The 24,798-nt window shown below is 38.5% G+C and overlaps 1 protein-coding gene across 11 annotated transcripts in view; it reads right to left on the reverse strand.

Moving 5' to 3' along the window:
* The window catches only part of LOC138814042 (LIM domain only protein 7-like), a 194,081-nt gene that overhangs the window by 86,272 nt on the left and 83,011 nt on the right, over positions 1-24,798 (reverse strand). For 10 of the 11 annotated variants that reach the window (XM_070002802.1, XM_070002803.1, XM_070002801.1 and 7 more), the window contains exon 4: positions 14,386-14,492. In XM_070002802.1, the coding sequence (XP_069858903.1) occupies positions 14,386-14,492 (107 nt within the window). Of the gene's footprint in view, positions 1-14,385; positions 14,493-14,779; positions 14,859-24,798 lie in introns of those variants that run through there. The other variant, XM_070002807.1, reaches the window with a different exon arrangement.

Below are 24,798 nucleotides of genomic sequence, written 5' to 3' on the forward strand. Positions count from 1 at the left end.
ACCAGGCAAGAAAGTCCTTGAGACTCTTATCACCAGTTAATCACCAAAAAGCTAAAAGAGGAGCTGTGGCTCAAGTGGCAGAATGCTGGTATTGAGAACAAAATCTCAAAGACACTGCCAGGGCTCTGACTGAATGCCCCAAGACTAGAAAAAAAAAAGTAAAATAAGGACCTAGCCAGGCATGATGACACATGCCTGTAATCTCAACATGTGATAATGGTTCAGAGCCAGGCTGGTGGAAATTATCAAGGTTCTATCTCAAAAACAAAATAAAACCAAGTGCTGCATAGTGACATGGTTAAGGTGGTTGAGCATTTGCCTAGCATGCACAAATCCCTGGGTTCAATACCTGAATATTCAAAAAAAAAAGGAAAGCACAAACCTTATGTCTAGCAACTTTACTCATTGTTTTACATCTTAGAGAACTCTAAAACCTTTTATTGGTATGCCCCTGAATATATTAGTCACTAAGAAGTATTTCACTTCACAAGCAAATCCTACCCCACCTTGGGATATACACTTATATTGCAAGATATTTCTTAAATCTCGCTCCAATATGTGATCACTTTTATCTAAACCATTCCTACTCAGAGTTATCTCATTGGTAAGACCTCAGAGTTCATGAAAAATACAAGATCCCAGCCCTACCCCAGACCTAGTGGATTACAGCTGGGAAGAACTCCCTACTTTTACACGCTCATTGAAGTTTGAGAAGCACTTGTTTAAAACATACCACTTCTCAGTCTCAGCTGCAATTTATCACTCATAGCTACTAACACAAAACTCCTCTAATATTTCCTGAACTTTCTTTATACCCAACCAACTTGAAGAAGTTCATGTCCAATTGACACATTAACATGTGTTTTAAAAGTCCTTCATTCAATCTCTTTCCTTTAAACATGCTTAAAGAAAGAATCTTACAATGGAAGGAGCACTGGGTCAGGAGTCACAATGAGGGTTTTCACTTGTAACAATTATTATGCATGTGGCTTTGAGTATATCTCTGAGCCTGGGGTTCCATACTCATTCAACCACCAGTCTACCTTAGAAAGCTGTTTGAAGATTACACAGGTTTAAAAAAAAAAAAAAGCCAGGTGCTTTGGCTCACACTTGTAATCACAGCTACTTAGGAGGCTGAGATCTGAGGATCACAGTTCGAGGCCAACTCAGACAGGAATGTCTGTGAGACTCATATATCTCCAATTAACCACCAAAAAGACAAAGGTGGAGCTGTGGATGAACACTAGCCTTGCACAAAAATGTTCAGAGTCAGTACCCAGGGTCCTGAGCTCAAGCTTCACAACCAACACAAAATTAAAAAGCTCAAACATTCTTCTTCCAATCTGTACACTCTCAAAAACAGCATTTCCCCTTCCTTTACATATTCCATAATCTTAATCCCAAGTGTTTTATTATCAAATCTAACCCATCCGCTAGTTATTTTTTTAATAGTTCCTGTTTATATCTTTCTGCTATAGCCCTATCTTGGGCTGTGAGCTTCATATGTCTTGTTATATAGGTCACAAAGAAAAGTTTAGTAGATATCTTTTCCTATTAGTAAATGCCACTCATTTGGAACATTAGAAGTAGTTTCTGAAGGCTTGTGAGAGAAGTGATCACTCCATTTATTGTACATCCCGGTAAAGGAATTCCTCAAGTGTTTGTGTGCTTGAGTCATTCTTTGGACTTTGCTTTTCTGAGTCACTGACTGATCCCCTACTTTCTTGCTTATAACCAGAGAGGCGTTTCATCTTACTAGAATTAGCTGTGCTATTTATTGTTATTGATACTGGAGGCTCACCACCTGTTCAGAACCCTCCAGTGGCTACCAGGGTAGCAGCAGGACTTGGGGCAGTAGACTACAATAATGTTCTCCTTTAATTCAGAATAGATAACATGACAATAACTTTTATCTGGATTACAACTTAGGCTTTAGAATAAAGCATAAAATTAGTCATCTTTAATGTCTTGTATAAGCCGGACACCGGCGGCTCTCACCTGTAATCCTAGCTACTGGGGAGGCTGAGATGTGAGGACTATGGTTTGAAGTCAGCCCAGGCAGAAAAATCCATGAGACTCTTACCTCCAATAAACTACTCAGAAAAAGCTGGAAGTGGTGCTGTGGCTCAACTGCTAGACTATTGGCCTTGAGCAAAAAAAGCTCGGAGGGCCAGGCACTGGTGGCTCACTCCTGTAATCCTAGCTACTCAGATCTGAGAAAAGCCAGCCTGGGCAGGAAAGTCCATGAGACTCTTACCACCAGAAAACCAGAAGTGGCGCTGTGGCTCAAGTGGTAGAGCACTAGCCTTGAGCTGAAGAGCTGAGGGACAGCACCCAAGCCCAGAGTTCAAGGCTCACGACCGACGAGAGAGCGAGCGAGAGAGAAACTCAGAGATAGAGCCCAAGCCCTGAGTTCAAGCCCAAAGAACTCAGAGTCTGGGTGTTATCCCTTACATTTTTTATTCAAGATTGGCACTCTACCACTTGAACCACTCTACCACTTGAACTCTTACTGGAGTAAGAGTCTCACATAATTTTCTTTTCTGTCCCAGTGGGCTTTGACCCATGATGCTGAATTCTCAACCTCCTCAGTAGCTAAGATTGCAGGTGAGGTCCCCCAGCTCATGGCAAAATTATTATTTTTTAATTTAGTAAAAAGAGAATTAGTCTAAATAAAGTTTATTTATCAGCTCTATATTTAAAGCCAAGTTTCACAAGAATAGTACAAAGGTCGAAGTGTAATGGTATGATCCTGAGCAATTTAGATTAGTAAGCTTTTCCAATCCTCCACATTCCATTATCATGAAAAGTACAACTGAGCATTCATAAATGCCTGCTTAAAAGCAATAAAGCCTTTTAAGTTATTTATATATATAAAACTATCAATAAAATTCAAATAACTCTTATTCCTCCAGGGCTGCGGAATCCCACTTACACTACAGTTCTTCTATTATAAAATAAATGTGCGCACATTTAACATTCCTAAAATTGGGAAGTCATAGAAATCAACAATCTTAGATTTGTTGGCATATATTATTATTGCCAACAAAGTTACTTACCATGCAAAATAGACACCACTCCTAGGATCATAATACAAAGGTGTTTGCTGTGTAATCAAATGAGTTCATAGCAAACGTGCATGAATCCACTTCGAGTAAAGCCAGCAAGTAATTTTTGACAAGGATTCCCACATAGCAGTAGAAAAACATAAGTGAATTTCTAAGACTATTTAAGTATGCTCAGCAGACACAGTAAAAGGGGACATGTTTTGAGACTTAGATACCACTTGAATTAAAAACTTCACTTTATTATTTACCCAAGGTCATCCAGCTAAGGAAGTTTGTCTTCTCTCTGCCTCATTTCACTTCAGGCATCTGAAGCAAAAGGAAATGCCTTGCTAGGCTGTTCCTAGTTTAGAAATAACTTATATAACACACCTGACAGTGCCTGATAGTTCTTCTCCACGTTGTCTAAACCTAATTAAGTAACAATGATAGGAATATTTCTAAGATGCTCAGTGATTTCCTAATCTCTTGGGTATTTATCACTCTAAATTCAATCTTGCCTTCAAGCTGTCAACTATAAATCATTTCAGTACTCCTACATCCAAAAGCATAACTTAACAATGCTTTTCTTCTTCCTGGCTGTTGGTTTTAAGACAAAGGTACAAAAGGAAAGGTCATTCTTTCCCTCCCCCACAGGGTTCAAGGTCTATGCACAATAGATATTAAATATTGACCTGGCATGAGACAAAAGGCACGCATGTGAGAGAACTCAGCACCCCTAGATACACTCCCCCACACACCTGAAATCCTCCAGCCCATGAGCACTGGGCTACTTCTGTCTACTCTGGAAACAGTTGCCTTCCGCTCTGGCAACCCACAACTTAAACCAGGGCATATCAAGGTCTTTAATAGAAATTTTCTCCATTACTTTCTTGTAAGTAATATGAAAAGGAAAACAAGAAATAGGAGGAGAAAGGACACTGAGCTCTAATTCTCAATCATCTAGGACGTGGCATGCTGTGGACACGTATTTCATGATAACATCTCACCTATTTTCCAAGTACCTTTAGAGTGAAATTTAGAGTGAAATTTAGAGTGAAATTCATTATCCACATTAACAAAATCTGGGGTCTAACCCTCAGACGTGTGTGTGTGTGTGTGTGTGTGTGTGTGTGTGTGTGTGTGTGTGTGTGTGTGTGTGTGTGTGTGTGTGTGTGTGTGTGTGTGTGTGTCACTCAGATGTGTGTGTTTGTGTGTTCTATTCTTAAGCAGGCTATCAGTAAATACACAATTACACACAAACCTAAGCATGTAATAAACAATAGTTGCAATTTTCCTTCTGTCAAAAGAAATCTACTAAATGTTTGACCGAATTGAGTATCTAGATACACCTACTCCTTGTATTTGTACACCTAGTATTTGTACACCTCAGTAAATTAAGAAGCAAAACATATTGAATAACAATGAAAATAATTCAAGGAAATCTGGCATCTCTCAGTACTAGTGTAACATAATGAGATACAGAAATACATGAGACTATATAATGTATACTTGATGTTTTACTTATGGGTTTCACCCACAAATTGTTCTTAGCACACAGAATAAACTCTTGTTGAATCAAGAAAGTTAATAAAACAGAGCTACTAAATCTCTACTCTCTTTTTAAACTTAACAAAAATTGGTTCTCTGAATTGTGTTGATTCGAAGTATAGTTTTCATCTTCCTTTTGGAGGATTATATACCTATGAAAGCATACCTATCAAATACAATTCAGAATGATACTGTGAGCTATTTAGATTTATGTGTCAAGTAGGCCTGGTTCCCTTGAAGGCTCCTCAGTGAATTTGGGGTCCTGTTTTCTTATCTTTACTATGCATATTTGGTCAGTGTCCTCTGAAGCAATAGTATTAAGCTCTTCGGAAGATCAAATGATAACCTATAAACTGCCTCCCAGTTGAGAGAGGCCTTCAGAAAAACATATGTCTCTGAGTTAACAAGCTAAAACCATGAGCAGTCTATGCCACACAGGGTGGGAGTCAGCAGGACAGAAATCATATCAGGGCAATGATCTGAAAGCAAAACTGTTCCACTGACTTAAGTTCTCAGTAGCAATACCCAATAAACAACTTTTATCCCAACTGATCTATATCTAACCATGTGATAGTTAGGTCCTGCTTATTAAATAGCGAACAAAGAAATCAAGTTATAACATGTAGAAATACTCTTTCTTTTTTTAAATTTTTTAAAATTAAGATTAGGTGATTACATAAATTTCACATATTTCACAGTATTATAGAAAAGTAATACTTAAAGTCACAAACACATTTTAACCTTCACAAAGCATATTGTCATTATCATGGTCTATAAAGTTTGTGAATTCTATGAGCTTTAACATACTATTATTTCTTCCACATCAGGTGATATTTACATTTCTTTCCTTTTGCTTCGTGTAAGCTGTTCCCTCTTTCCCTCTCACTCCTCCCTTCCCATTGCTGTATTCGGGTTGCTTAGTTCATTTTCATTCTTTTTTTTTTTTTTACTTTCTTAATCTATAAGTAAAATTGGAACTATTTAATAAGCATGCCCTTTCAACTCAAAAAACAGTGCCTGTCTTTTAACGCCTTGGATTAAAACCACATAGCACAAACACTAAATTCAAGACATTTAATGCTGTTAGTATATATGGTTGCCTTTTAATGAACAAATGCACATGGTCCAGAGAAGCTAAGCTTTTCCTCAATAGTACATACAGCTATAAACACACACACCTAATCCAAAAAGAAAAAAATTTTAAGACCTGCAACAACAAAAAAAAGGTAACAGATTCTGATATCTAGCTAAAGAATAATACCTTTGTGATCACAATGATACTTTTCAAACCAATGGAAAAAAGACCAAAGAAAATAAAGCCCAGAAACAACATAAAAATGTTTAGATTTGAATATGCAACCCACTGTGTCAGATCAACTTATGAAAGTGCATTTTGGTTTGCTCTTTTGGAGACTATAGAAATAAAACTTAGTTAAATACAAAATACTTAAATATAATCAAATGCTTGAAATTAAGTATTTAAATTTATGAAAAATAAGCCTAAAAATTAGATTGGTTCTACATATACAGCAGCAAGAATAAATGACTTCACTCTCTGCTCCCTAGCTTTGCTATTCTAACAGATTAAACTACAATAAGTCAACTAAATGTACATGTGTTTAAGCACACTGAAGTCTTCTCATTATTCAGGAAGCTGAGATCTGAGGATCCCAGTTCAAAGCCACCCCAGGCAGAAAAATGGGAGAGACTCATATCCAGTTAATACCAGAAAGCCAGAAGTGGAGTGTGCATGCACGCACGCACGCATGCACAGGCGCGCGCGCGCACACACACACACACACACACACACACACACAATCTTTTTCAATAACATCTCTCAATAAACAGATGGGATAATTCTTAAGTGGCATAAATTCTGAAAAGCTAACACCTAAAACTCATAATCACAACTCAAGTGGCCAGGAGTGATTTTCTTCTTCCATGCCTCCCTACAGGTACAGATAACTTCATAGAATAAAAACAAGCCAAATTATGAAAATGTTCATAATAATAACTCACTACTACTTGCTAAGAACTTACTATATACCAGACAATGAACACTTGGCATGTGACTTCACTTCATCGTAAAATTCTTGAAAGGAAGGGGTAATTATTCCAAGAAGTAGTGTTTGGGAAATTCCAAACAAATAGCAATTGCATCTTATTTACTCATCTATTCCAAGGCATTAGCAGACATCTTGAGACACAGCAAGTAATTAATTACTTCAGGCCCTAATATTAAACTTACAGAGAAGTCATTCCATCATAGGAAGGAAAGTAACCTAAGGTCATTCCGCTACCAACAGACACAGAATAGGGGTAAGTCCAATTTAGAGAACACCAAATCCCTACTCTCGTCCAAGATGCTTCTGCTAAATCTCTATTGTGCTTTCTTCCTCCATTCTAGGGAGAATGGGTGGAACAGCCTGGGCATTAGTAGAAACAGCGCAAATGAGCTGCTGAGAAACCATCAAGTTTGTGTTGACATTCTTCAAATATGACTGGGGTGGGGGGTCCACGTTGGTGTTTAATGCTAGACAAAGTTAAGAGGGATCAGGCAAGTATCTTGACTTTTGAAGGAGTTTGTTTTACTATAAATTTGTTCCTGAAATATCCTATTAAAGGAGTATTAATGACTTCTCGTAAGAAATTCCCCCCACTATAGGATCTTACGCTTCAAAAATTCAATTTCTTAGCTTTGAGCTTCTACAAGATATATCATCTTTTGTATAACTACCATATTTTCCATCCAGGAGTCGTGTGTGTGTGTGTGTGTGTGTGTGTGTGTGTGCGCGCGTGCGCGCGCGCGCGCGCGCGCGCGCCCACGAGCCAATCCTAGGACTTGAATTCATGGTCTGGGAGCTATCCCTGAGCTTTTATGCTCAAGGCTAGTGTTCTACCACTTGATCTACAGCTTCCTTCTGATTTTTTTGCTGGTTAACTGGAGATAAAAGTCTCTACAACTTCCTGTCCCAGTTGGCTTCAAACCATGATCCTCAGATCTCAGCTTCTTGAATAGCCAGGATTATAGGCATGAATTATTAGCACCCGACATCCATCCAAAAGCCGTAAGAATACATTCTAGATTTATTTTACAAGCTGTCTATGGCCCTACCACCATGAAAAACAATCACATCTGATTTATTTCACAATATGACTAGGGATGATGATGTGAAGACACAGAAATGTTTCCCATACCTCATGTAATATATGTATGTAAATATTCTTCAGCTGACAGTAAAACATCAACCCAAGAATTTATTGTAATTTCAACCAACTGCTTTGGAAGGTCCAAAGTTCTTATTTTACTTTATTACTCAGTCACCGCAAGGAAACAAACACCTCTCTTTGAAATTGTACAAATTTCAGATTATGTTGTAATATGCCATATCATTATTCTGGTATGATAAGTGAAAGGCAATTGAAACCAGAAGTTCCATAACTGCTTTGCCAGATCTACTTTACATCTGAATGGTGAGAATATGGAAATGAAGACTTCACAATGAAAACACACACACACACACACACACACACACACACACACACACACACACACACACACACACACACACACACACACAGACCACTTAGCTTTATCCTACCTTTATAGCTTTATAGCTTGGCTTTAAAATATTCTCAAAGTCCTCATAATTAAAATTCAGTCTTCAAACCAACATTTGCACCTAGCTACTAAGAAGATCTAAGGAATATTATACATTCCTGTCCTCAAATAATTTCAAGGCTCAGGGAAAGTTTACATGTAAATAAAACAAGACAAAAAAAAACCTATGTCAGCCTGATATAATGGTTCATGCCTATAATCCCAGTTAGTGAGGAGGTATATGAAGGAGTATCCTGGTTCAAGGAGGGTTCAGGGGAAAAAAATCATAAGGCACTAGCTGAGAAATAACTAAAACAAAAAAGTGTTGTGATTCCCAGTTCAACCCCTAGTTCTGCTACACACAAACAAAAACCAGCACTTTAGAAAATTTTCCTGATTAAAATATTGCAAAGGTGTACAGCTCTCTCTTCCCAGAGAAGCCTGTGAATATATTTTTATATAACCTATTCCCATCTTTGAGTCTTCAAAGACATCTTCCCAAACACATGAACAGGGGCTTGCCACTGCTCTCTGTGGATTTATATAATAACCCCGTCAAATCGGAAAGGACAAATCAATGCTTTTTTAAAACAAGGAAATAACTTCTTTAAAACCAAAATTTTCTCTTCCTAAATTAAGAGCTATTCTTAGCTTTAGAAATAGTTTCTAGTATATACACCCCAATACCTCTACCCTGATACAAAATGATCAATTATATGGGCCACAATAGAACAAGATACTTGGGGGAGGGAGGAAGGAGTGCTTAATACTTCTAGCTACTAATGAAGCTCAGTTACTGTCAAAAAAAAAAACAGCTGACAGGACTACAGATCTGTCAGTACACATAATGTTTAAAGTTGGAGTCATTCATTATAGACAGCTCTACAGACAGTAATTTGAAAGACAGATGAATCTGTCTCTTTAACCCTCTGAAGGGCCTTGTTATAAAACCAATGGTATAGGATCAGGAGGGAACAACACATTTCCACTCTCCCCAGAACTAACTCCAATCAATTGCTAATCAGATTAGCCAGCAAGTGAGACTCTTTGGAGTAGGATACAGGTGAGGTTCCTTATAAAGATAAAGACCCTGGCCAGACCCAGCAAACCAAGACACAGCCCATCCAGTGGTTTTGTGGATTTAAGAAAATGCAGCACTCAGGAAGGAGAGCTGGCATCCAAAAAACCTGTATATCTGAGAAATAGATTAAGAACTAGAAATGGAGAAAAACAGATCCAAGTAAACTTCAATTGTGCACTGGCTAATGTTAGTGTTAAATCTGTTTCATAGTTCCCAAACTTTCTCAGCTCTGCAACTGAATCTCTTAGGTAGTCAAAGTTGGCACATTGAAGAACATTTAGAAACCTGGCCGTACATTTCTGCTGCTGACCTTAAACAGCCCCAGACTTCCAGAAGAATTAGTAAGTCCCTAATCACAACGAATGGCTGAGTGGGACACAAAGGTAGGTGCACAGAACCATGCCCTTTCTCTTTCCTGTTCTAATAAAAAGGGGACATTCTAAAAATAGTAACATCAGTGGTGGACATCACCATGGGAAAGTTGTAGATCACTTGAATATCACTACACTTGCTTGAAAAACACAATTAAGATAATTGAAATACTCATTTGAAAGACACTTGCCAAAAAAGGAAAAAGATGTAAAATCAGGTTTCAAACAAAAAATGATGAAAATTAAAAAACTCAAAATAATAATTTTCAAACTTATATAAAAAAAACCCTTAAATTCTGACACATACACATACCTCCAGCTCAATTTGGCAGACTGTTTAAACAGGATACCATCTGGGAACTTGACTGCTGAGAAATGAGTTTACAGTATTGCCAAAAAAATCAAGCGCCCTTTTGAAGCTTTTTAAAGAACACTTACACCCTTAATGTATCATTTTGAGCCTCCTCTATTTTCATGATAGAAAGATGCTAACATTAATTTTTACTTGCAACTACATTCCTTTGGCAACTAGCATGTGTAAAAATAACAGATCCTTGATTTCTGCTTCAATATACTAAAAAGAAAAAGAACCAGTCAATAACAATATCTACTCAATGTTGCATTTTAAACTGAAAATACCAACATTCTAAATAATAAAGCAGTAAACCTACATTAGAAAATAATTTCTTTGCATTATTGAAATACTGTATTCAAAAGCATTGCCACCCTATAATTATAACATGAACAGAATGTATCTGAAGAAGTGCTAAAAAAAAAAAAAAAAAAAACTAGATGAAAATGGTAAGGGGGTGGAAAGAAGAAACATGTTTACAATCTGTTCAGAATTTTCAACTAAAAAAATTTTTTATAAAAACTGGTTGGAGGATTGGCTTAAATACAAAGTAAAATCTTTAATATTGAGCTCTACTTTTCTGCTAATGTCAAGTCCTCTAACACAGGGCCTCCAGGCTACCTGATAAGTTACTTTCTACACCACAGTCACCACAAAGACCATGACATTTGCCTGGGGGATGGAGGGGAGGACATCGCTAGTTATTCACGCCTGTAATCCTAGTAACACAGAAATCAGAGAGATTTGAGGATCTCAGTACAAAGTCAGCCCAGGAAAGAAAGTGCAAGAGACTTTTATTTCAATTAACCATCACCATCAAAAAACAACAACAACAGATCATTATCTCTAGCCAGCAAATGCCAGAGATAGAGGTGTGGCTCAAGTGGTAGAGTGCCAGCAAAGAAGTTACTCTTTCTCTCAAACACCCAGATCATGACATCTGCTACCACAGCTCCCCATGTGCTACGTACGGCATGCTAGTAGAGTCAATGTGCTTGTTCCCAGCAGCTTTTTACAGAAGCTATGTGCACTCAGACACCACCTATTCATATGAATCAAGCATGCTCAGTGTAGTATGGATACTTAATAAATGCTTATGATGATTGTGCAAACTGAAGTTCAGGGCCCCAAACTGGTAGATCTCCATCTATCATTCATTTAAACTAAATCATACATGTCTATATTAGCCCTTTGGAAGGAAAAGGAGTGAAGATGGATCTTATCCATGAAGTCAGGATATCAGAAGTAAAGAATCAACTGATTCATGAATAACTAGAATATCAAAATGAAGAGTCATCCAAACATATTTGGAAAGATTAAAACTATTACTTCTTGCCCTTTAAAAATAATTCAGTTAGAAAAGTACATCATATATAGATATGTGTAACTACTAAAATATCGAGTACTCTAAGTCTGCTCCACTAGTGTCAAGTTGTAGCAAATTAATTTTTAGTCTCAAACTGACAGAAAGTAGTTGTAGATAGGGTCTGTATTATTGAAATCATTCATTAGGCTCCATATACCCACATATTTCCTCCACCAACCAATAAAACACACCTTGAGTTCCTATCACACATGGTACCAACCTCTTGTCCTATTTGTTCTCAGAATATCATGGTTACATTGAGCTTGGAAGAAGACCAATGGGTGTATGCCCCCAAAGTAGATAGAGGACTTATAATCAAATGGGGAGTCAGGCACCAGTGGCTCACACCTGCAATCCTGGCTACTCAAGAAGCAGAGGTCTGAGAACAGTGATTAAAAGCCAACCCCAGAAAGAAAATCCATGAGACTCTTATCTCCAATTAATTACCAAAAGACTGGAAGCAGAGCTTTAGCTCAAGTGGTAGAGTGACAGCCCTGAGCACAAAAGCTCAGGGGACAGTACCCAGGCCCTGAATTCAAGCCCCAGGACTGGTACCCCTCCCTTCCTGCCATACACACATGGTTTGCTGTATTTCTGGTAAATCAAACATATACTAATGAGCAAAATAATCGCAAAGTGTTTACACACATCCACACTCTCAAATTACAAGGAGACTCAGTTAAATAAATAACCTAACACGGAAATGCAGCCTTGTGAGTAAATCTGAAGCTATAGTGTAACAGTGGGTCAAACATCTGCCACAGTGGCTATTTGGCTGGCAAAGAAGGATGATTAAGGAATTCTAAGTCTATGCCAGAGTTTCTCAACAACACCATTTACTACTCTTTGGAGCAGGAAAATTCTTCATTGTAGGGTATTTCCTGGGCATTTATGGGTAATTTAGCATCACTCCTAATCCACTAGAGTTAACTGTGGCACCCTCATCCCAGCTAGAACAACCAAAAGATGTCTTTGAATGTTATCAAAGGTGGCCTGGGAGACAAAGACTCTCTAATTGAGATCCACTGATCTAACCAGTACCAGGTCCTTTAATCTACAAGAATGACAGAACAAGACTTTTGACCTGCAGACATCTCCACATTATATAACCAAAACTAAAAAGCAACAAATGCATTCTTAGTAAGCCATTATTTGTTTTTCTTTCAATCTGTTTCCGTTAGTAACTATCTGAGGGCATCAGCGTCCTGAAAAGTCACTTGCCAACTCCAGTGCCCCTACTGAGACAGACTCAGAGCCACCCTTTGTTCTTTGGCCCAACAAGACAAATTATCAGGAGGAAAGTTCTTAAGTCAGAGTTCTCACTGAAGTATTCTCACTCACTGCGAAGACTGAGGCACACCTTGCTCTCATAGACAAGGAGTTTCCACTGAAACAAGTTGTTCTACATACTTCTTGTTAAGGTTGAAGCTACGTAACCTCCCAGTTTCACTTTGACAGTAAATTAATTTCACCGAAGGCTTAGGCCAAATACTGATTTTCCTTCAATGTTTTATACACAACAGCTCCTGAAAGAAGTCCCAGGCTATCTTTGTACGTGGCACCCTTGAAATTAGTACTCAACAAACATGTTTCGCCTAGTCAATAGTTTACTCAAGTAAATAGAAGCTGCAGTTTCAAAAACAATTTGGTTTTAGAAGGAAGTACATTCAAGTCCCATTAGCACCAACTTAAGAAAAAGAAGACTTTCAAATTTTCGTTGCACAGATCTTCCTAATATAATAATCAGGAAAAACTAAAGAAATGCATTCATTTCTTTTTATTTCTTATGGATATTAAGCAGAACTCCCCATACTGCAGAAAAAAAAATATGCCCAAAATAAAACTTACGATTTCAACTACCTTTGGGCCAATCAATGTATCATTGCTATGGAGTTAGAAAAGCATTCAACAGAAGTAGATGCAGGTAAGTTTGAAACAGGTTATGATTTTTTAAATATATATTTACTGTTAAGACTTTTAAAAACTAATACTACCTAAGATTTTACATTGTACTATTAGAAAACAATGTTTACTATCAAAAATATGTAGATAAGTATGTCTGTTCATGGGAAAATGACCATTTTTAAGATCTTCTAGACAATTTTTAATTACTACTAAAACTATAGCACAAGGATATTAACCACATTAAATAAACCTTTGTTTAAGTGGTAAACAGTACCTTTTCTATTTCCATTATTTCTGCAGTTAAAATATGTATTTCCTCATAGTAAAATGTTAATTGGGTTTAAGAGTTCTGATAAGGAAGTAGTCAGTCATTATTACAAAATTAAATAACTTTCCTGTCATATTTTACCTAGAACACATCTTTTCACTGATTTCCTGGGAGCTAATTAGATTTATCAGACAACCTCTCCTAAGAGTTTTATACCAGACTGCCTGATTCCATAAGTTCACAACTGAACACCATTTTCCTCTAAAGTTCAACAGTATACTTATAAACTGGTTTTTTTTAATTAAAAAAAAAGACAACCAATAACTTGACAAAGTCATGGGCAGAGTGTAGTTTCCAGGCCACGGTTGCCTTCCAAATATCAACCACTATACACATGATCCTACTATTAACAATTATGTCTTAATTCCAAAAACATTTTTAACTATTTTGAAAGAATTATGTTCCTTCTATAAACTATAATAATTGTCTCTGAATTTACTTTATACGTATAATGAATCTCCCTCACCATTAGCAACCAAACACAACTACGTTGGAAACTGTTAAACTGTAAAAAACACTTCGGTTGGTACAGAGATTTACAGCAAGCCCATAACATGAGATCGACTGCAGATAGCTTCTCATTCACAGTCCCCAAGTCATTTTGTTAAGACAGTCATCTATTTTGGAATGAGAACAGAGAAAGGCGCTGAGAGGAATGATTTTCCAGCAATCACAAAAACTCTCTGCAATTATTTTCACTTAAGCTCCATGCCCTAAGTTTAAATATATACATCTTTTAAAAAAACAAAAACAAACACAAACAAATAAAAAAACACTGAGACTTACTTGATGGTGACTCGATTTGATAAATCCTGTAGATCCCCCGGGTGGAAAAGCTGAGCTTCTTTCAGACCAATCTGTTCACAAGCTTTCAAAAAAACGTTTATATTATCCTGCGAAGAGAATTGGAAAGTGATTGCTTAGCCGAGCTGGCTCTCAGACAGAGGTTACAAATTTTTATGATAGAACTTCCCAGCTTCAAAGTCCAATTGCTCTCAGCCAAAGAGGCAGCAAGGAGACCAATTCATATGTATATTGGCAAAAAAAAAAAAAAAAAACCATAAATCCGTGAGTTCATTTAGCCTTTCAGTCTTCCGGAGCATAAAAAGTCCTGCTACCTTGTGCCCAAGCATACACCGTTTCAGTGATCTTTGTGATCCTGGGGCACGTTAAACATTACCTGGTATAGGACAAGTGCCTAGCCACTGAGCAGCAATCTACACTTTGATGTCAGCTCTGCTCTGCAAACAAACGCCCTCTTCCCAGCTTCGCACGACAAGCCTCACCTCTCTCCTCTTTAAAAATAACTCCAGCTACTGACACTCACCCACCCAGAAACTGTTGGCAAGGAAGAAATAAGAGGAGGAACATTCTGTTTCTATGATTACAAATTACAAGAACGAGTGTGGAATACCACACCTGGAATCTGGGTTTGGTTGCTGAGCCAGCTCTTGACAGGCAAGGGACACCATTGTACAGGACCCAGGAGAAGCCTGCTGCTCATTGGCTCCACCACAGGGTTTAGGAATGGCGCTTTCCTTCTCTGCACCTGTCTCAGAAGCTGCCTCCAAAAAAAAAAAAAGAAAATCTATCTTTCACCTCCGAGGTTGCCCGCATATCTAATTTTAAAACCCAAATCCTCCATTCACAAGCCAATGCTTTTCATTAACATAAACGGCTGCGCACACAGGAACCACAGTATATCTGTTTTACAGTCAGCTGCTTCTCAACTACACACATTTGTTGCCAGAATTAGCTTAGGCTTCATCTTTCCTACTCTTAAAAAAAGGAAGCACTTGGTGTGACTGAGTTCGTGTGAATCTATGTGGGCTCTCTGCATTGGCTTTGCTGGGGCCCTGGGGAAGGGAATTGCCTTGCATGCCCACACATGCTGGTCCACATAAGCATGCTGGAAACACCAGCAATGTGCCAGGAGCCTCCTTGAAGCACCCCTTCTCCCCCCACCCCCAACACCTCCTGGTAGCTTGCTTTTACAAACCAGTTACTCTTTCCGATGCTAAGAAACTCATTCCCATAGGAAGACAAGTCAGGATGCTATAGCCAAGGACAACAAGAAGGCTAGGTATAGCTGTGTACACCTGTGATCCCTGCCATGCTGAAGGCATAGCCAGCAGGCCTGCTATCCCAGGCCAAAATGCAAAGATGCAAAAAAGCAAGACCACATCCAGAATATCACACACACAAAAAAAGGGCTAGAAGTGTATCTCAAGTCCTAAGAGTACCCGCCTAGTTAGCTGGAAATCTGAAGTTCGAACATTAATATAGCCCCCCCCCCAAAAAAAAAAAGGAATAAAAAGAAGAAGCAAGTCCAGTTACTTAGGTTGCTTGGGACTAAGAGTAGATTTAAGAAGAGAAAAGCAACACTGATTGACAGGAAAGGAAGAGCAAGAAACCAAACAAACCAACAATAGCCAAAACCCTCCTTTGTCCAGGTCTGAGGTGTCTCCAGTGTGCTATCATGAAAGGCAAAGAGAACAAGTGAGCAATTTATTCTAATGAGGAAAGAAATGATTCAAAAGTTGGATAGCTCAATGAGAAGTATCTAATGCAACTATCCTTTTATATAGAATATTAGGAACTAAATAGTTGCCAAAAAATCCTAGAAGAATTACAATTCATGAGCATAGACTCATGAATTCTAAAAATGGTACTGCCTACAATTATCTCATAATAAAACCTGGTTTGTTACTTTCTGTTGTTATTGCCAGTTCTAGGACTTGAACTGGGAGCTGTCCCTTGAGCCACTTTGTGTTCAAGGATAGCATTCTACTACTTGGGCCACAGTGCCACTTCCAGCTTTTTCTGGAGACAGGAATCTCACGGGAACTTTCCTGCCCAGGCTGGCTTCAAACAGAAATCCTCAGATCTCAGCCTCCTGAGTAGCTAGGATTAAAGTTATGAGCCACTTGCACCCAGCAAAAACCTGGTTCGTAGTCCTAGTTACTCAAGAAAATGAGATCTGAGAATCATGATTCAAAGCCAGCCCAGACAGACAAATCTGTGAGATTCTTATCTCCAATTATCCAGCAAAAAAGCCAGAAGTGGGGTGTGGCTGAAGTGGTAGAGTACCAGTTAGTGAGTGAAAAAGCCAACTGAGAACATAGGCCCTGAGTATTGAACCAATACCCAGTATTAGTACAAAATGAAAAAATAATGGTTGTAAAGCTGATCCTCTGAAGAGCAGACAAGAATAAATTGTTCCGTGTATTAGTATTCCAAACCCTACCAAAAGCAAATTTCACATCAAAATAAATAAATAAATAAATAAACCACTAGAAGTCTTTCCATCAACTTAGTTTGGCTCTGAGTGTTTAAAGTGTTCTAAATATTAGGCTGAAGTAGAGCTCAATGGCAGACCAGTTTCCCCAGCACATGCAAGGCCCTGGGTCCATTCCCAAACACCACCAAAACAGATCATAAAATACTAAAATAAACTTAAAGCCAGATAGCAGTGACTTATGCCTGTGATCCTAGCAACTCACAAGGCAGAGAACTGAGGATCATGGTTTGAAACCAGCTTGGACAAGAAAGCCCATGAAACTGTATAACCACCAAAAAGCTGGGGGCAGGGAGGGGGGGAGGAAGGGAGGAGGGAGCTTAAGTGGTAGAACTAGCCTTGGGCAAAAAAAACTCAAGGATAGTGCTCAGGTCCTGAGTTTAAGCCCCAAGACTGACGTGTGTGCACACACTGTCACACACACACACACACACACACACACACACAGTTCAAATGTATAAAACTAAGTGTAAAAACAATTCTTCATGTATTTTGTAAAAACATAACAGCATTCATTTGCTTAGCAATGTGTACAGGTTGATAAGGACAAGAATTTCAAAAGAAACCACTCAAAATCTAAAATGACTTTACAACACCAGAGACAAATTTCAGGAAAAGAAATTCCTAGTAACTCATACGGTTACATTTTAGTTTTAGTACATGGAAAATCAGAAATGGGATATACTAAAATCTAAAATCAGAACTATAACCTACATCATGCTTAGTGAAATTGAGCCCATATGGTAATTGTTTGTTTTGTTTTGTTTTTTCCAATTTCAAGAACCTAGCAGAGAGCTGCCTTAAGGCATATTCAGAAATGATCATTTTCATGTCTGTTAAAACATAGTAAAAAAAAAAAGCATTTGGTCCTCACATAGAATCATTTTCACTTAAAACATCAAAAATAACACTGAAGGACAAACTGAAACAAATTTTATCTAATGGACTAGTAACCAGCACTCTACATTAGCTCTGCCACCAACCCAGTATGTAGCGCTGGTCCATAGCCTTTGTGACACCATTTTCCTCAGTACAATGAGTGGATCTGTAATCCATAACAAAGGATCATGGGGTCTCTAAGGCAAGGGAAGCCCAGTACTCACTGAAAAAATCTAGTACAAGCTGGGCCCTGGTGACTCATACCTGTGGCTTACACCTGTAATCATAGGTACTCAGGAGGCTGAGATCTGAGGATCATGGTTCAAAGCCAGCCCAGGCAGGAAAGTCTGTGAGACTCATCTCCAATTAACCACTAGAAAACTGGAAGTGGCACTATGGCTCAAGTGGTAGAGTGCTGGCCTTGAGCTAAAGAGCACAGGAACAACAGCACCCAGGCCCAGAGTTTAAGCCCCACAATCAAAACAAAATCTAGCACATAAATATTCCATAACCCAACTTCCATAAAACATTTATGTCAAAAAGAAAACTGCTTTAAACATGAGATCCTTACACTTTCAGGACCAAAAATGCCATACAACAATGAACCCCTAAAGGTATTCCTTTCAATTTACAATGCTTCTTAGACTAAATAAAGGTAGGCACTACCTATACAGAAGAAGTGCCTAGCATGAAATTTTCATTCCTTCTATCTTCTTCTCACCCTGATCAGGACCAGCAGTACTTACAAATGAGATAAGATGAGGAAGCCCCAAAGATTCCCAGGTTTGTATTGGTTCAAGGCAGTTATCTATTGCTATACAGAAAATTATCACCAAACGTAGCTGACTATGACAATAGACATTTAGTTTGGAGTATGGAAGTTTTGCTAGTGACAGAAGCTTCTGTGCTTTATCAAATGGACATCTCCATGATACTGCCTGAGAGGGGCAAGTACCCTGGAAAGGATACAACAGAAGTTACAATGTTGTGCGTCCTAGCTTTTGAAGTTACATTCCATCATTTCTTCAATATTCTTTTATTTTTGCAATTGTTTCCCAATTTTCTTAAAATGTGTGTTTGTAGCTGTACAAAGGGGCTTTGATTCCACATTTCAATTGATGACTGCCATGCATCTTGCTCAGTGTCATTTGTTAGCCTCTTCATAGAAGGCTACACAAGTGACAATCATTGGGGTTGTACTTGAGGATAGACTACTATATTTCTCTCTGGACCCCAATAACTCATGTCTTGTCTACATGCAAAATTTATGAACGCTAAGGTCCCTGAAACTCTCATTCTGTTACAAAGTGACATCGAAGTCCAGACCTTCATCATCTAAGTCAGATTGAGTAGTATATGAGTTTCCTTAGGTATAATTCTGTAAGTATAGGCCTTGACTACAACCTGATAGCAGGGAAGTAAAGATTATTTACTTACCCTTCTACTCGCAGCCAATTATGCTGGGATGGATATATCATAATCACAAACCAGGTCAAATTGTGGGTAAAGGAAAGACACAGGAGTCACATTCTGAAATTTGGCGCAGCATAAACTGTCCATTATTCATTAGGCTGTAAGCCAGGGAAAAGTTCTTCGTGATTTCTGGTTTGGCTCTCTACATTTTTTTTTTCCATTCCTAAAAACTCATCTTCCCTTTTCCTTGAAACACAGCCTATGTCAGCAGCTTTCTCAGTGTCAGTCTCAGCTTTCTCCTATCTTTCCTGTAAAATTTTGGGGGACGTAAAGACCTCTTTTACTTTTATAATTCCGTCTCTTTTAGTCTAAGCTAGCAGTGTTTGGGGTAAGTACAATTCTCTCGAGGACACTATAGATCTGTGAATCTTACTGGACTTCATTGCATTGCCCAAAAGTTGTGCCAATGGATCTCAAGAGAAAGTCTCTCTGTACTGTAGTCTTCTGATATGGAGGAGGAACAACACCCTGGAAGCCATATTGCTGGGCTGCGATCTCCTAACCACTACTTTCAATCTTTCTAGGAACTTAAAAGATTTTACAACCACACCTTCAATCTCATCATTACATCTTGTTTTCCTGCCAATGTTCTGAATTTGATCTATGTCTGAAAACTATTTCCCAATTCCAACTGACTCAAGAGACTGGATAATTGTCAATTCTCATAATCCTATCAGTATTCTTCACTTTCTCTCTCCTCTTGTTTTTATTATTATTAGCAAGGGCAATCTAGACATTTTAACACTTTGGAAATCTCACTTGAAGATGTACAATGAACTTGACCACCTAGTTAATTAAGTACAACTGCTAAGTATAGGAGAATAAATAGCAGAAGGTTAAGAATTGCTTTGGAAGCTGACCTTAATTCTTTGACAATAAATAATACAGTATTATCATTTAAGTTATAATAGAAAAATGCTTAGAGCTGTTGCATTTCAGAAGCCCAGATCAAGACATTCCACTCACAATATTTTAGGTTTACAGCCCATGAGAAATATTTAATCTTAAAATATAATTTGGGAGCTTGACACAAGAAATCACATGTGTAATTCTAGGTACTCAGAAAGCTGAGATTTGAGGGTTGCAGTTCAAGGCCAGCCTGGACAACAAATTTTGAAAGACACTGTCTCCAATTAACCAGCAAAAAGCAGGACTGAAAGCATTACTCAAGTGGAACAACTCTAGCCTTAAGCAAAAAAGTTGAACAAATGCACAAGACCCTGAATTCAAACTCCAGTTCCAGTACACACACACACACACACACACACACACACACACACACACACACGCACACACGCACACACGCACACACACACAAACAGGAAGAAGAAAGAAGAAGAGGAGGTGGAGGAACAATTTGAAAAGGTTCCTGTTCACTTAGAATACCTAAAGAACTGAAAAGACAAAAGGTAGAAAAAAATATTTATATGTTGGCTAAAGAAGATATAGGATAGCCACCCAAAATTACTATTCATCAAATTAGTCATGAAATGCAAAGAAAGGCTGCCTCGTGGATAAACCTCCAAATCATCATGCTAAATAATAAAAAGCTAGCACTGTGTGTAACATATTCCATTTCTACAAAATCTCAAAAATGGGTTAAGTCCTTTGAGACAGAATACAGACTGGCAGTTGCCAGGGGATGATGCCTGGAGGAGAAACTACTTAATGATCAGAAGATTTTATTTTGAAATAGTGAAATGTTTAGTGGCTATACAAGATTGCAAATATACAAAGTGCCACTACATTCTTAACTTTAAAATGGTTAATTTTATAGTATGTGAATTTCAATTCAACCAATTATTTCTGAAAGGTTCCTTTTCCAATGTGTTTAAAAATATAAGTGTCCTTTGTAAAATGTTGTATATATGAGCATGGTGGTTCACACTTGTTATCCTAACTAGACAGGTAATAAAGATCAGGAGGATAGAGGTTCAAAGCCAACCTAAGCAAAAAGTTCAGAACACCCAGATATCATGTCAACAAACCAAAAGCTAGGTGTAGTGTTTCACAATTGTCATCCAGCTATGTGGGAAGTATTAATCACAGTCCAGACCTGCCTGAGTATAAATATGAGATCCTATTCGAAAAATAAATGAATATAAAAAAGGATGGGAATATAACTCAAGTAGTAGACCTCCTGTCTAGCAAGCTCAAGGCCTTGAGTTCAAACTCCAGTACTGCGAAAGAAATAAATTTAAAAGATAAAATAAAAATGTTGTATATAGTCTAATTTACATAAATGGCTTAGACTCCAGATTTTTTCTCTCTTACAAGCCATTTATTATGCAAAAGTTATGTTTTCATTAAAGCATACTACACCTCTGTGGCTCTATTCCTGCTGTCACTTTCACTTATACCTGAAGGATCCAAAAATAAAAACCTTAATAAAAAAATTTCAAATCTGACTTCCAATAAGTTGAGTGAATACTTTTCATCATAGTACTTAATGTAACAATAAATATGGAAACATTCACTCATAAAATTGAACCAGGCTGGTACTGGAGCCTCAAGCCTGTAATTCTCCCTTCTCAGGAAGTTGAGCTCTGAGCATGGCAGATTGGGGGCATCCTGGGTAGAACAGTCTGTGACAGTCTTATCTTCAATTAACCCCAAAAACCAGAAATGGAGGTATGACTCAAGAGGTAGCATGCCAGCCTTGAGTGAAAAAGCCAAGCAAGAATGGGAGACTCTAAATTCAAGCCTCAGCACCTGCATTTAAAAAAATAAATAAATCATTTGCCAATTAGATCCATTTCTGCAAAAGTTTCCTGAGTGGACAGGTCTAGAACTATTATAAATAAATAGAAGGGCTGGGAATGTGGCCTAGTGGTAGAGTGCTTGCCTAGCATGCATGAAGCCCTGGGTTCAATTCTTCAGTACCACATTAGCAGAAAAGACCAGAAGTAGTGCTGTGGCTCAAGTGGTACAGTGCTAGCCTTGAGTGCAGAGAGGTTCAGAAACAGTGCCCAAAGAGTTCAAAGCCCAGGATAGGCAATAAATAAATAAATATAAATAAATAGGAGTCCTTTACATAGAGGCAGGCCTAATAATGTGATTTATTACAAAAGACTAGCGTGAAGTCAAATCCTAATTCTGAAAATGAGTGAAGCTGTGTTCAAGGGTGTGACCTGGGAGCCATGAGAAGCTTAAACCAAAGCTCCCCAAACACATCACCAGAAGCTCTCCTCATTAGTCAACCAGATGTTTTTCTCATGATCTCATTGACCCAGGTCTCCCAGAAAGGGCCCATATCTTCTTTAAGATGAGAGGAGGGAGACAGAGCAAGAGAGAGAGGGAGACAGAGACACAGACACAGAGAGACAGAAACAGAGACAGAGAGAGACAGAGAGACAAAGACACAGAGAGAGAGAGAGAATATCCCCCCTGAACCTAAGTACATCATGATGTAGATCAATTTCCGCAGCAGCCTAGAGATCAGTGACTTCTATTTCTTATTTATGATGCCTCTGGAACTAACAATCCTAAAAATGTTAGCAGGGACATGTCAGAGACTGTACTGACATCCCTTGAAAAGAGCAGAGAAATTCAACTGGGTCTGTACATTAGAATAATGATTCCCGTTCAACCACAGGAAACACAAGAGGGGGCATACAGCTGGCCCTCAGGGGAGGCTGCTATGGCCCTGCCACTTCGATGCTCCAGGCCAGAGCCACAGACCAGCAGCAGGCTCCTCACCATGGGGCCTCTTAACCCTCAGAAGCCCTGACCTACTAAGTCCTAGCTCACACTGAAATATCATCTCCCAGGTAAGTTTTTGGAGACAACAGGCATTTAGCAAATAAAGGGAGGAACAAAGTATCAAATTAGACTCACAGCAGTGCTTGTCTTAGTGTGTATAAGAGTCACCTGGAGCCAAGCACCAATGGTTCATGCCTGTAATCCTAGCTACTCAGGAGGCTGAGATGTGAGCATTACGGTTCAAAACCAGCCCAGGCACTTATCTCCAATTAACCACCAGAAAACTGTAAGTGGCGCTGTGGCTTAAGTGGTAGAGCGCTAGCCTTGAGCTAAAGAGCTCAGGGACAGCACCCAGGGCCCGGAGTTCAAGCACCACGACCAGCCAAAAAAAGTTACCTGGAGAATACAAAACTCACCATTCAATTGACTATTCCCCCAAATACATGAATCCCATTCTTGCATTAACAGTGATGAAAGTCTTTGTTTGGGGGAGTTGTTGTTATTGTTGCTTTTTGTTTTGTTTTCTTTTGCCAGTAATAGGGTTAGAACTCAGGGCCTCAGGCTCTCATTCAGCTTGCTTGTCAGGCTGGCACTTGACCATGTGAACCATGCCTTGAGCTGACTTTTTGCTGGTTATTTTGGAAATAAGAGTCTCAAGGACTTTTCTATTTAGATTAGCTTCAAACCTCAATTCTCTTAATCTCAGCCTACTGACTTGCTAGGATTACAGACATAAGCCACTGGCTCACTCAGCCCCAAGTTACTCTAAAGCAATTCCAAACTATCAGGGTAACGAAAATGTAATCAAATTTGCATGTGAATTTTATGATTTCTATTAAGAGAACAGTTAAGTCCCAATTTAATCAGCTAGTCCTTGCTTTCTGACTTATTATTGATGACAGATTCAGTCACTGTTTTATGTCAGAGAAAGTAATAAATATAGTCCATCAACTTCCACCCCTACATTTTTATGACTCTAACATATGTCAGCATACATCAGAAATCCCACGTTTCAGTTATTTGTAAGAAAAAGATGGATGGAGATTCAATCTTTGGGTTGTTTCAGTTGAGACAGAACCACATTATGAAACCCTAGCAGGACTTAATCAGTCTCCCAAGAGCTAGGATTACCAGCATGAGTCACCTTGAATAGCTTATTTTTGTTTGTTTGTTTGTATGAAGTTTTGCTTGGCTATTGAAGAAAAGACTCAGCCATTGTGATTAACTAGCTCAAGGACAAGGAGAGTAGGAAGCTCAGTAACATGAAAACAGGAACAGCGATCAATCAGGAAAGGATAAAGAAAGTGCCAAGCAGCACCAGAGGGGCCAGGAGATTACACACCCTAAGGATGCCAACAGCTTGGTGATTGATTTTTTTTGCCAGTACTGCTTGGCACAGCAAAGCAAGAAACCACCCCACCGAACAAGGCAGAGAATTGGCAAGTCAGGGCAGCAGAAAGCCAAGGGAAGGAGGGCTGAGAGCTCTGGTACAAAGTAGTTATTGAAATGCTTTATTAACTTTGCTTATTACCATTCACTACACTGAAGCAATGACAGGCTTTGTCAAACTACAGTGTGAATTAAGTGACAGTTTTGCATATTACTCAAATTAAACCTTACAGCACAAATGAAGTAACTCTATAACTCACCTACTCTTTAAGAAAGAAAAAAGTGCTGAAATAGATGCTTAAGAAGTTCTGTCCTCAAATTATCCATGTTCTATAATCCAAAGTTAAACAAATGAGGGCTTTAAAAAAAAAAAACACGTCATGATGCTGCTGAGGGAGTCTTACAAAGCAAGGAAGCAAATTTAAGGAAGGAAAATGACATGGTTATCCCTTGAGAGA

Source organism: Dipodomys merriami, unplaced genomic scaffold (assembly GCF_024711535.1).
Source record: "Dipodomys merriami isolate MVZ:Mamm:240054 unplaced genomic scaffold, mDipMer1.0.p SCAF_6, whole genome shotgun sequence".
In the NCBI taxonomy this organism is placed as follows: domain Eukaryota; kingdom Metazoa; phylum Chordata; class Mammalia; order Rodentia; family Heteromyidae; genus Dipodomys; species Dipodomys merriami.